The 13,711-nt window shown below is 37.7% G+C and overlaps 1 protein-coding gene across 3 annotated transcripts in view; it reads right to left on the reverse strand.

Moving 5' to 3' along the window:
* ebf2 (EBF transcription factor 2) overlaps positions 1-8,105 on the reverse strand; it is a 41,876-nt gene extending 33,771 nt beyond the window's left edge. For 2 of the 3 annotated variants that reach the window (XM_079814453.1, XM_079814451.1), the window contains exons 1-6: positions 7,591-8,105; positions 5,659-5,815; positions 5,133-5,190; positions 4,863-4,918; positions 4,694-4,767; positions 631-699 (exon numbers count right to left, since the gene is read on the reverse strand). In XM_079814453.1, coding sequence (XP_079670579.1) covers positions 631-699; positions 4,694-4,767; positions 4,863-4,918; positions 5,133-5,190; positions 5,659-5,815; positions 7,591-7,724 — 548 coding nt within the window. In that variant the 5' untranslated portion in view covers positions 7,725-8,105. Of the gene's footprint in view, positions 1-630; positions 700-4,693; positions 4,768-4,862; positions 4,919-5,132; positions 5,197-5,658; positions 5,816-7,590 lie in introns of all 3 variants that reach the window. The other variant, XM_079814452.1, reaches the window with a different exon arrangement.
* Positions 8,106-13,711: the final 5,606 nt, after the last annotated feature.

Consider the following 13,711-nt stretch of genomic DNA (forward strand, 5'->3'; position numbering starts at 1 on the left):
TCAAACCCCAGTCGCTAGATAAAAATGACTTATATTCTTTAGGGATGCACCGTTATGAAAATCTTGGCCGATACCAATAACCGATAATTCTTTGTAATTGAAAGACGATTTTGGCCGATAAAGCAATTTTGGTTACAAAAACAAAAGTCTCACCAATAAAAGCCATGTCCCAAGCACACAATTATAATGTTCTCATTATAATTTTATGTAGCCTATATGACAGACTTGCACTGCAACTTTTTTGAAGTGATTCCAATCATATTTCAAGCAATTCAAAACCATCAATGTCTCAGCTGAAGGAAATAATCCATTATTTATCAGCTTTAATATACCGGCCAAATTTTCTTATCGGTCTAATAACGATAACATTACAAATGTACATATATCGGCCGATACCGATATGGTGGCCCTAAAATTCTTTGCATGTAAACCAAACGTGTCCCAAAGAGACTTTATTGGTCAGTTTGACCCTAGTTTTAGTGTTCTAGTCTTAGGAGACTCCTCAAAATGATCATTTCTCAGGTTTTCCTTCCCTTAAATAACACAGCCTGCACAAAATCTAAGCAAAACATACTGTGGATTGTGTGAACATATGAATCACTCAAACTTGTGTTTTTTGACTGGACTTACCTGTCAATGATGACAGGGTCGGATGGTGTCTCGTTGCGATTGCCGCAGCTTTTTTTCTCACAGCAGCGACTTTGTATGGAAAAAGAGAACATAATGAATTATTAAAACTTGCTCCATAAGACCACTACAATTAAGACAGGCCCGCAATCTGTCACATTGATTGTGAATGATCAAGCTCAATCCCTGGTTCTAAAGGATACACACACAAACACGACCCTACACACACGGTGGACCTCCTGTCTGCGCAGGGCACGCCCCCCCCCCTCCCACACACAATCCCCCCACCTCATGCACCACGCCACCAGCATAACAAAAGTGCCCCCCACCCCTGGCCATCTGCCTATATGCTTTCTCCTTTCCCCCACCCCACGGTCCCCCCGTCAGACAGAGTCACTCCCCAGCTGTGTCGCCTGCCCTCTGCACCCCCTTCCCCATCAGCTCTGTTATTAACCAGCTGTGAGCGCCCACTCGGGCATCTGCTGGCTACACAATGGGGGCAGAGCCAATTCTGACTCCCCCTCTGCCCTCCCTAATGCTGTCCTCAAGCCTGAGGTCACCGCACACCCCCTGTCTTTTCTGTCTCCTGTGACACTTGCTGTTCCTTTTTCTCTTGGCCCGGCTACCATGTACTCTCTTGGACATTGTGCTCGTGCTCGTTCCATCCCAGGCTCATTGGAAGAACGTGCCTGTGGCGACATTTATGCAAAATGACATTACGTTGCGTCTTGCACGTTTCACAACACTTTCAAAGTGAAAATGTCAAGTGAGTGAAGCTAAAGGAGTGTTCTATCCGAAACAGATAAAAGTGAAGGTGGCTGTTGCACGTATCACAGCAGTTCGTGCAAATAGCTGTAGATGCTATTTACTAAGTGAAAATAGTGATATATTCTTTTTACACCATGTAAAAGTTGGTGTTCTTTGCAATATGTGTAAATAGTAATCACATGCAATTTATACTTTATTTTGACAGATGCATACTATTTGCACCTCAGTATTGTTGTACATTAACAGGAGGCAATAATAACAGTGTAAATTATTATATTTATTACAATTATTAAATGGATGCCGCCTTAATGGGACAATAAAAGCCCACCCTACACCTTCCCCTAACCCCACCCAATAAATGCTTAGATTATTATTAAACATTTCATTAGGCACTTTATTTTCATTTTTAGAACATTTTCTTAATTTGTATTGAAAGTAAATGCCTTTCCGATGTGATATGTGATGGAAAAAGGGAGAAGAGCGAGATCGGCAAAAGGTGGATTCGAACCCGCGTCGAACGCGTCAAAACCAAGACCTCTAAGCTTTACGCTTTACTGACTACACCACTGAAAATATTGGAATATATACGTCTTTTTTTAATCTTGTTTGACTCAACCAGGCATTGTTATTTGTATTTGCAAACAAGGCACGCTATTTGCACTTGGTGTAAATAGACACTCCGAATAATTAATGCTCTATTAAAATAACGCACCACCTACACTAAATCCTAAACATCCCGATTGTGTTAACTAAGTCAAACATGAGATAAAAATCACATTTACTGAAGCAACCACAATATTTTAGCTTGCTTTCTAACAGTCTTTGAGCCCTACTTTGCAAGTGCAAGGCTGTACCAGGGGAGCTACTGAGCAAGTTTACTACGTCACAAAAGCCATACATATATGAAGCTGGTTATGTGATGCAAATGCAAAAATACATTATTTTACAAATGACGCACGATGGTAAAAGTGTTTTGCGGTCATAACATAGTATTGTGCAAAGAACCGTGCAAAAATAAGTTTTTATTAAAAATATTTGTTTGTGTGAAAAGGAATAGCATTTGCTGTTTGTACTGCCTCGTGTTCATTTCAGCTGGAACCTGCAGTGGTTTGTATGTATTGGTAAGTATTTTGCAAAAAAAAAATATATATATATATAAATAATTATATATTAAATATATATTTCCAATGAGCTTTACTTGTACTGTACAGAAAATGCTCATGTTTGTTCAGTTCATGATATTTAGGCTAAGTCTACACTCATTCGTAAATATTTGAAAACAGCGTTTTTGTTTCAAAAAGTTTCTCGTCCAAAATGAAACATCGGAAAATGATAAAAGCATCTTACCGTGCATGCGTCAAACAGAACAAAAGTGTTACACTTTATTTGAAGGTGTCCTTAACAGTGTAATTATACATTTAGGTACTGAATAATATTAATTAACATGTACTTACTATAGGGTTAGGGTTTTGTTTGGGGTTAGTTGCATGTAAATATGCATAATTTACTGTCATTACTATAGTAAGTACATGTAACGTGTCACAAGAACATAAAATAAAGTGTTTCCAATAAAAGCTCACTGACCAGACCAGACATAATATATTTCTATTCTTCTGACAGTTACTGGTGCATAAAACAAAACTGTCCTCATGTTTGCCGCAGTTTCGCAAATTAATGTTCTGTCATCTTTGCAGGAATGTAATATGAAGGTTGTACAAAGTAACCTTTATCTTTAGCAAAATTATGAAAGAGAATAGTACATAGCAGGCACATGCCGTATAACCATATCTATCAGTACATGTGTATATGCGTCACATGACTAAACATGCGCCATCATTTTCGAATACCTCCATTTTCACAGACTACACTACAACATGAAATCATTTTAAATGTATCCACTTGTGAAAGCGTCTTCAAAAAGCTGTCTTCGCAGGACAAAAACACAATCTCAGTGTGGACGGAAGGCCAAGATGTAAAAATATTTATATATATGTATCTGGATTAGTGTAGACGCTTTAGTATATTAAATCATCATCTATATATACTATTATCTTCTGAGAACATCATCGCAGGCTTAGAGCGAAACTGACTCTAGAAATGCTTTTGGTTGTTATAAGGCAGAACATTCAGCATGTTTCCTGAAGATGTATTTCTTTTATGTAAACTTCTAGCTAGGAATTCAAACACAGAAGCTACTACTGCTATGAACATTTTACCAAAGACAAGATAGCGTGTGTTGTTTGTGCGTTTTAGCGCAGTGTTTGAGATGTGTGGGGCAAATGTCCTCTCCAGGGGCTGAAATCATGAATGAATGTTACTAAATATTGCAGTGTATACATTTCTAATGTTTAAGTACCTCCCCTTTTTATTCATGAGAGGATGTGGCCTAGTCCCATTATAGTCAAAGATACTTATACTTATTTTAAATACACTTTTAAAAATTAAGATTCCAAAAGGGGGTTTTCACAGTAATGTCAGAAGAACCATGTTGGGTTCCCCAAAGAACCTTTCAGTGAACAGTTCTTAAAATAACCATTTTTAACCTTTTAATAATCTAAATAACCATTTTCCACTATAAAGAACCTTTTGCACAATGAAAATGTTCCATGGATGTTAAAGGGGTGGTTCCGTGGTTTTTTTCTAGGCTTGGTTGTGTTTATGGGGCGCAGTATAACATGTCTTAATACTTCTTTTTTTTTAAACGCCGTATTTTTCTTATATTTTACCTTTATTCCACACCGCTGTCTCCACTGTCCTTTGAACGGCTTGTTTGCTTCCTGCTTCTGTGAAGCCCATCCCTCCGAAAAACGCAATGGTCTTAGATTGGTTAGATGGCCAAATGTAGTTTGTAGTTCTGCAACAGCTCTCTCTCTTTCGTAATGACTGCGACGTGGCCTCGCCCACTTTGTTGTGTGTTCGCGGGGTTAATAGCAAGGGTTTATGATGTCACCAACCCGGGAAGAAGCTTGTTGTAGTCCAAACCGGCCGTTTTTGTAGGCAATAAACTGCCATAACTTTAAAAGACAATATCTCCGTTTGCATTGAACTTTCAGCGCTGTAACTTTGCAGATACTGTTTATGCTCAAGCAGCAACATTACACACTAACTAAAGTTTAAAAAGTGAAATCGCATGCAACCACCCCTTTAAATGTTCTTCATGAAACCATTGATGACAGAACCTATATTTTTAAGAATAGTGATTTAGAAGTGGCTGGAGTCATTGTAGAGTAAATTTGCTGCACTCTTTCAGACATTTTTTCATTAAAAATATATTGGTTTGATTGTGTTTTTGACTCACCTGCACATGACCTCATGAGTTAGCAGAACACGACACATTTCTGGATTCTTGTTCTGTCCTTCATATGATATGGGCTGAACCATGTAAAGCAGAGTTTAAAAGAGGTCAGCAACACACAGAGCAAAACTCACAACATGTTGGCCAGAAGACCAAGAAGGTGGTGCTTTACCTGTTTAGTGACGGAATCAATGAGACGTGCATAAAGGTCTTGTTCTGTGCGAACACCTGTAAACAAAAACAACAAACAAACCTTGTGGATGTCACACTCCTGATACAAAAATGACTTCAAATTTGGAACCACATAAGCTGTTTAAATATTATTTAATGCATAATGATGGATGCAAGAACTGCAAATGTGGAATCCTATATGTCCCAACAGACAGAATCATGTCTATAATGGACATAAAGGTATATGAGAGAAGAGAAATTATGAGCATACCATTACTATAGAGGAGCTGGAGTTTGTAGTGAGTCCCATTGTTGGTTTTTTCTCCTGTCTGCTCCTTAGAAGAACAGCAAGGACAGGCAAGGGAAGGACAAAGAATCTTGATTAAGCTATATGCAAAACTAACATTTAAACAAGCAGGAAAACATACAGATGATATATATATGCTATAGTTTTACAAGTGTGATCAGTCTGAGTTTTGAAAAATTTCCACCAAAAGTGCTAAAGCAAATTTTAAAAACTGTAATAGGTAGTCCTCTTTTTTTGTGCTTGAGAACTTGCATTAGGCTGTGTCTTGCCTACCAAGGATGGATTAAAAGTAAGGAAAAAATGGACATAGGTGACAGACAAGAAGGAAGAGATGGCAGGAGGGAGTTAATGTAAAATAAGTGACAGAGTACAAGAATGGCTTCTCTAATTTAAAATATTCCATACATCTTCTATGTTTTATAAGGTTTCATTTTCTCTTGAAGCTCAAGCTTTAACTTAAAATCCAGTAGTGTGCAATCTTAGAATATACCTTGTCCTGCTCCACAAAGTCAACAAATGCTGTCCTCTCCACTTCCACAGGCTGCCCATTGCGATCATAGAGTGCCAGAACAAAATGGAAGAAGTTGGACTTTCTGAGATTGGAGGGAGGCTGCTTTTCAAAGTGAGCACGGGATAAAGCCACTCCACTATGGATGTAGGGTTTTGGAGAGTAAAAAACACACAGTTTATTTATTAATTTTTTTTGGTCACAATCCATACAACTGACCATTTACTGATATAATACCATCCACTAAAAATAACAATCTCAGTACAATTCGTAATGCATGTCTCTGACATGATCAAAATGAAAAAAATCTTCCACTTTGGAGCTACATTCCCACTGATTCCGCCTATAAAAATGTCAATCTTTATAACCTGGTGAAAACAATAACAGTTTGAGAGTGTTTGAGCACATTGTTGTCACGTTTTTAAACGTTGTTTAATTCATATGATTTGCTCTCACCTAATTAAAGTGCTTACATTTTGCACACGTTTGTGTTTACAATATCAGATAAATCAAAAGTCTTTAAAAAGCACAGTGCACTTATTGAACCACCCAAATGTAACCAACAAATCAGTTTTGTTTATTAGGATTGTTCCAATAGGCCTAATGTACCATTTGATGATAACTTATGCACAAGGACTTGTGGTAAAATAAACCAACCAAAAGCAGGAAAGAAGCTACAGTCTTTAACGCGACATAGCCTAGCCTAATAAGCAAAAAGCAAATTGACTACGAAATTATTTATAAGCAGACCTGACAACAAACAGCGGTCTGCATTTCACAAAAGCATCGGCGACTCAACAATGTTTTGGCGAAAACGCAGCTGTCGTTAACATCGATTCATTTATAGATTGAAATCAGACAAATGATCGACTTATCAAAACCTATACATTTAAAGGCAAACAGTGGGCTAAATTTGTGTTTTTTCGTTAATATTAATAGCCCTATTATTAGCCTAATGTTATTTGGAGTTACCACCACTGCAGTCAACTTAACGATTTGAATTTGAGTTCCTAAAATATCAACGTTCGACAAATAGTTCAAAGCATAGATATTCACTCTTCAAATGAGCAAGAAATGAAAAGTAAAAAATAACGTCACAAACAATCGCCGTTCAAGTGACGCGCTCAAGCGTCTTAAAGTATATCAACACGAGACAATAGGGTTTCATTGTATTGTCTTGTTTGCCTCTTTCATTCGGCTCGTGACTCTGTCACCTCAAACTACAACAGCACTGAAGGCTGAGCTCTGACGCTATTAATCTCCGGTGTCATTTTACGTCCACCGCAACAAAAGAGCCCGACCTGTTGCTGTTTTTGCAATGTTATAAAAACAAAAGTTAACTGAGAGAAAGTAGTTGACATCTAATACTACTAATAGGCTGCTAATACCACTGCTAATAATACGCTAATAACAACAGCACGTGGGGAAATGAAACATTTTTACAACTTAAGTTAATAGTTATTTTAATAAATTGGTCACACTTTAGATTAGGGTCCAATTCTTGTTGTTAACTCTCAACTACTCCTAATTAGTTATTAATAGTTGGTATGGTAGTTGTTAAGTTTGGGTATTGGGTAGGAATTGGATAGAATTAAGGGATGTAGAATATGGTCATGCAAAGTTATAAACGTCCAATATTAGTAATGCTAATAAGCAACCAGTTAATATTGAGAAGTATGCCCTGAAGTTAAACTAAAGTGTTACCAATCATTTTAATCCTACATTTATGCTCTGTTCTTTTGGCTGGTAGGCTAATAGTTTAACATTTGTGTGGTATAGGATATGGGCTCAATTTACAAGATTACAGAACAGTCAATAACAAATATTCCCAGTCTTTAGGTGGTGTTTTTGTAGGTAAAGAAAGACATGAACAGATTAAAATATTTTAGTGTGCATCAATGCAGAATAGCCTACCTCTGTGCCGCTATGTTTCCATCAATAACTCCGACATTCCGCACCCAAGAACGAACAGGATCCATTTCTTCTTCAAAAGTTCTCACTTTCAACTCGGTGATGTTTCTTGTCGAGTGATCTTGACTCCCAAACATTTACCACAAAATTGTGCAAACTGCAGAAGCACTTGCCTTCAACAAACACTCAAAATAATCTGAAGATTCTGTTGACGATTTCCTCGATTTGTAGAATACCGAGATTGTCCGAAATGGGCCGTGATGTCCTCCGTTGTTCTTTTTGAAAGTTTTGGGGTATTTTTTTTTAGAAACTTGCTATCTTGGTGTAGATGTATCCTTTTTCGAGACCCATTCAAACTCTATGTGCGTTGTCCACTCGCTCACCTGTTCTATGAGCAACATTCACTTCCCAAACAACGTCTGCAGATGTGCTGATAAATAAACCCACTCAGAATAGGAATGAAAACATCCACAAGATGCTCTGTAGAGGTTACGTGCTCTGACTATTACCCTGTAACTGGAGAGGATGGGGATGGAGCCCGTTTAAAACCATAAGAACGTGATGATGCTGCGCGAGTCTGTTGGGACCTAGTATGAATGGGTTGCGGAGCTCGAAAAAGAGGAGGGGCAAATACGTATTTGGAGAACTGAAAGGTCCTCTTTTTTCTGGCGTTTTTGCAGTAACTGACTACCCAGCAAGCGATGGCCTTAATTTCACCGTCTCGGTTAACTATAGACCCGATAAAGTCCGGTTATGAGTAGCCTAACCCTTGAATTTGGTTACGTCGTTTTTGCCAACATAACTTGTGAGATGTGTGATATTCCATCATGTAAGCAAATTAAACAGTGATTGTACAAGGTGCAATTGGTTTCATTTATTTGACATGTTCATGTTCTAGAGAACTATTCTTGGGCTATGGTTAGACGTCGTTTAAATGTTCACTGACAGCCCAAATTCTGTTTTAGCCAAGACGTCAGGGCTGTGTTGGGACGGCTATTAGACGTCTGTTAAATGCAAAATTGCTTGCTGGGTATATTCAAAGGACAAAGAAATGAAGTCATTTTTTAGAGGTCTGATTTCAGACTTCTTGCAGTTAACGGCTGTTTGTTGGAATAGCATATTCAAGGGACATCGCCATGAATAGGGCACAAGTCTTTGAAATTTCAGTGAAAAAAATCCCAGTTTGAATGGTTTTCTTTATGATTATTTTTCTTTCTTTATAAGACTACTACATTTAAAATATGTAAGAAAATCCAACGGTTACAAAGAAAAACGAATCGCAAATGAGTTTGAGCGACTGACATCTGCGGGTAGAAAGCAGCAGACGGCCAAAACAATGAGATTTTTCTCAACTTTTTTTTTTAGACCATTTCCTCTCTGTAAGAAGAAGCTTTTCCATCTTTTCTTGCTACTGGATGGGGTTATTGTCTGTGCGTGAGGCTCAAATAACTAAACAATGAATGTGAGCCCCCCCACCAAACACACACCACCACCACCACCACCCGGCTTATACCAACCATCTGCCAGCACGCCTCGAGTCAGCTGTTCACCCTATTATGTGACCTGTTGCGGAATCCATGCACACTCTGCAACGTATAGCCTACTCCACCGTTTCCTAAATCACTAGCCACACCACTTGTATTTCATAAATAAAAAGGTTGTTTGCATTGTAATGATAAATATTTAGTAACCCTAAATAATAATTGGGAAAATTTAACAACAAAAAAAAAGAAGGGGGAAAAAAGAACAGCCTCACTGGATGTGAATGTGATTAACCACCCCCAATCGCAATTTCGTACTAATGTGACTCGTATGATTTGTATGAAAAAAAGTACATTTATATGAATCTCCATTCATATACACCCCACCCATAGGGCGAGCAGAATGTACGAAAAAACCCGAAACGAAAATAAATTCGAAAACTATTTTGCGTGAAATTCTCGAACTCCATTCTTTTAATTGGCCTACATTAAAACACATCATCATATCAAGAAAGCATTGACCTATACTGTTGAGAAAAGACGTGATTAGAAACAACCCATCATTTCCACATTGGTTATTTTATTAGCTATACGCACTAGATAGGCTACTTGTCATTAGCCCATCTTTACATTCAAATCCTGCCAGCAGGTGTTTATTAGCCAAGCATTAACTTTGTGCATAATAGGCTATGCAAGAAGAACAGCATAATTTGCGGAACCTCTGCTTCAGTCTATTAAATTGTAGGCTATTATTTTAAGGAACTTGGTTTAAGAACAAATAAATACTAATGTTTAGGTAGTAATGTGATCAATGCATAATCCTGCGGAGAATTAATGAACGTAGGCTATAAATCAATCTCAGTGTCTGTAGATTAATTTAAAAACATTTAAACGTGTATCTGTGGTTGTGAAAGAATAAATGTAACAATAATATTAGTATTAATGTTCTGTATGTTTTTCTGCACGTGTCCCATCGTGGCAACCATCATCATGCTGTCAAATGGTCGATACGTCACTGAATAGCCTAAACTGATTCTCTTCGATTTATAAAGTTCTGTTTTCTAAGATAGTGCAACTGAGCCTATAAGGTGCTGAAATTTGTTAGCAAATGTCATGACTTAATGCGGACAAAAATAGACCGACTAGCATAATTTAATAGGCTACCAAAACATTAAACATTCAGAAATGTTTTTCTTGATTAAAGCAATGTAGCTATGCAAAAGTTAATCTTTTGGTTGGATTTAGACATTTTTTTTCTCAACATCCTACCCAGTAATTTATTATCCAGTTTTATGAACTACCAAATATTCAGACAAAATCCACTTTCCGTGTTCATTTACCCAAATTTTAGAATGCTGTGATTCTCCGTAATAGGCCGTGGGCAGTCAAGTTCAAATATAATGTAGCCTAATAGTTATGTTACTGTATTAGTTGAACTTTAAGACCAGCCTAAAGAGTAATGTCTGGAAGCAGTTGCAGTTCATGCTCTGTGAGGTCAAATACAAGGCTGAGACGCAGTCTTATCCTTGAAATGCCCCATACCTCACCAATAACTTGGCACAGGTCGTGATCTGAAGATGGCAAAATCAGACTGGGCCTAGAGGTAGCTAACTTACGGCTCTAACGAAATCCACATTTTGAGTAGTTTTTACTGTACCGTTTTTTTGTTTGGCCTTTAAACTTCCACACCAGCCCATTTCTCTGCAAACCAAAATGGTGCGTTAAAGCGGACCAATGACTTCTTACTAGAGGTAGCCAACTAACGAAATCCAAATTTTGAACAATTTGTTTAGAACCAATCTTTTTTTATGAAGCCTTGAAATTGGAATATGGGACAATAAATTACACGCAGTAAAGAAAACGTGCCGGTCTGTCACTGGTGACAAAATTACGCCCCTGGTTAAACTACCAGACTCCGCTCCCTCCTACCTCCACTTCCTCTTTTACGCGTCTACAACTCCTCCAAGCCTGCGATCGGTCTGTGAGCGGCGCCTCGTGGTACATCACAGGGAGGCACAAAATCCCTTTCCTGAGGTACGTTTCCAAAAGCCAACGTTCGCAAGTTCCGTCGTTGCCAACAGGCACGTGCAGAGGGGGGGGCTTTGGGTGCTTGAGCCCCTGCCCTTTTTCAAAATGAATCAAAAGTGCCCCTCTCAGACAAATATCAATGATAATATCGTGGTCAATAAAACTAAATAAATGTGATTATTATAACATGACAATGTTTACAATAGTAACGAACGGCTCAAAAGTCGGACAATTTCTGTTGAGGCGTTGCCATAACGCGTTGCTATGGGTTGCGTTGCGTGCGTTTTGATTGACAGCTGATTTTCCACTGTTCGGAAACGGCTCTCGAGCCAAATATGGTCCTTTCATAGAGCGTGTGGCCTCGCGGGAAAAAAGTAAACCGATATTTTTTTTTTCATCCATAATCAGAGCTAATGTGTTGATTTAATTACAAATCTATATATTAGCTATATATTTTAAAGTATTACACAATTCACCAATGCCCGTTTGTCATGTATATACACCAACCAATCGTGATCTGGCAAAGCAAGTTCAAATTCCATTGGGCGATGTGAAGTGGAGCGATAATTTTCTGTTCTTATTCATAAATCGGTTGAAAATTACATGGACAGACGAACTAACGTTTGTGGAACAATTTCCTGCGGTTTGTCTCATTTTATAAATTGCATCACTGACAAAATGGATTTTAACTGACAACAAACAAATCCCTGCACAAAACCATTCAGCAGCAAAAGTCGCATTAATGGTAAGTAGTGTTAAATTCACTTGTATTTATGTAGCCTATATTGATACACCGTTTACTATTTCATGAAACTATCAAAGTTAACAAAACCCAAGTGCCACCGGCACCTACAGGCCTATTATGTGAAGTGTAGGCTGGTGAAATGGTTACATGAAAGGACTTATTACCATTTTTGAATATTATGCAGCATTATGAAAGAAGTCTCTTATGTTCATCAAGCCTGCATTTATTTAATAAAAAACAGCAATTTTGCGAAATATATTAAAATAATGGTTTTCTATTTTAAAATAATTTAAAATATAATTTATTCCTGTGATCACAGCTGTATTTTCAGCATCATTACTCCACTCTTCAGTGTCACATGATCATTCAGAAATCATTCTAATATGAGGATTTAATGTCAATGATGGAAACTGTGATACTATTTTCAAGATTCTTTGATTAATAAAAAGTTAAAAAGAACAATGTAATAATATTTCACAATATTAGGCTACTGTTTTTTCTGTATTTTTGATTAAATAAATGCAGGCTTGATGAGCATAAGGATATATATATATATATATATATATATATATATATATATATATATATATATATATATATATATATATATATATAAATAATGTGTATTAGATTAGATTAAACTTTATTGTCATTACACAAGTACAGGTACAAGGCAACGAAATGCAGTAAGAGGCTGGTTCGCCCGAACAGGGTATATATATATATATATTATATTTACATATTGCCCCTTTTTTACATTTGAGCCCCTGCCCCTGACGAACTCTCTGCACGGCCCTGGTTGCCAATATCAATAGAGTTCGACAAAGGTGGCTTACGATGCTTTTGGGAAACGCATCCTAGAATGTTTTCGTTCACTGTTCCTTGGTGGTGGAATGATCTTCCCAACACTATCCGATTCCGCGGACAGCCGAATTCTGACAATATTCAAGAAGCTGAAAACTCATCTCTTCCGTGAGCCCTAACTGCACCCCGACTCTTCAAGAAAATCTTCTTGCATAACTTAACTCAAAGTTTCAAACATCGTCTAGAAATTGCTTTGTATTGCTCTCACTTCTTGTCATGTTTTGCCTCCTTAAGATGAACAGCTACTCATTTAAGCTTGGGGTAAAAGCGTTATTTGTTTTCATTGGACTTGTTTCATTTATTTTCATTTCTATCAAATGTTGTCATGTCAGTCCAAAGAACATAAACGTCACAAATTTCAGGCAAAGGGAGATGGATGCTACAAATATTATATTTAAAAATGCCTAAAATAACATCGCTTTCACCCATATAAGGGACCTTTTAAAGAAAATCCTCTAAACCAATATTTCCCAAACCTGTTCCTGGAGTAGGCCAACACATGTTCGAAATCTTCAATCAAACACACCTGATTTAACTCATCAGCTCCTTATAGAAACTCAAAGAGTCGGGTCAGATAAAGGAGATATTCAAAATGCATAGGTCTACTGTTGGTGTGCCTCCAGCTGTAAACCATCAGAAAGAACCTTAATATAAAAATAATGTTTGCTCACCTTTGAGAGAACCTTGCCAGAACCACAACCAAAGTTCTGTGATTGTGCCCTGTCCACTACTCTGATTGCCATTCTCTTTACAGCTGCCTCTGTTCACTGTTCTGAACTCTCTGCACTGCATCACGTTGCGTGTGGTTGGCCTCCTTCTGCTGCATTGGACCCTGTGTTTCAGTCCAGCTGCAATACAAAACATCAAGAGGTTCTCGACAGGCAGTACCGAAAGAACTGCGCAGAGTTGTAAGAACTATGCCTGCATGCATACAATAGTGGTTCTTTGGATGAGATCAGTGTGCTCTGCCACTACAGCCCAAATAGTTTCCTCTCATGCACCTTTT

The sequence above is a fragment of the Gobio gobio genome, assembly GCF_949357685.1.
Source record: "Gobio gobio genome assembly, chromosome: 4".
NCBI lineage: Eukaryota > Metazoa > Chordata > Actinopteri > Cypriniformes > Gobionidae > Gobio > Gobio gobio.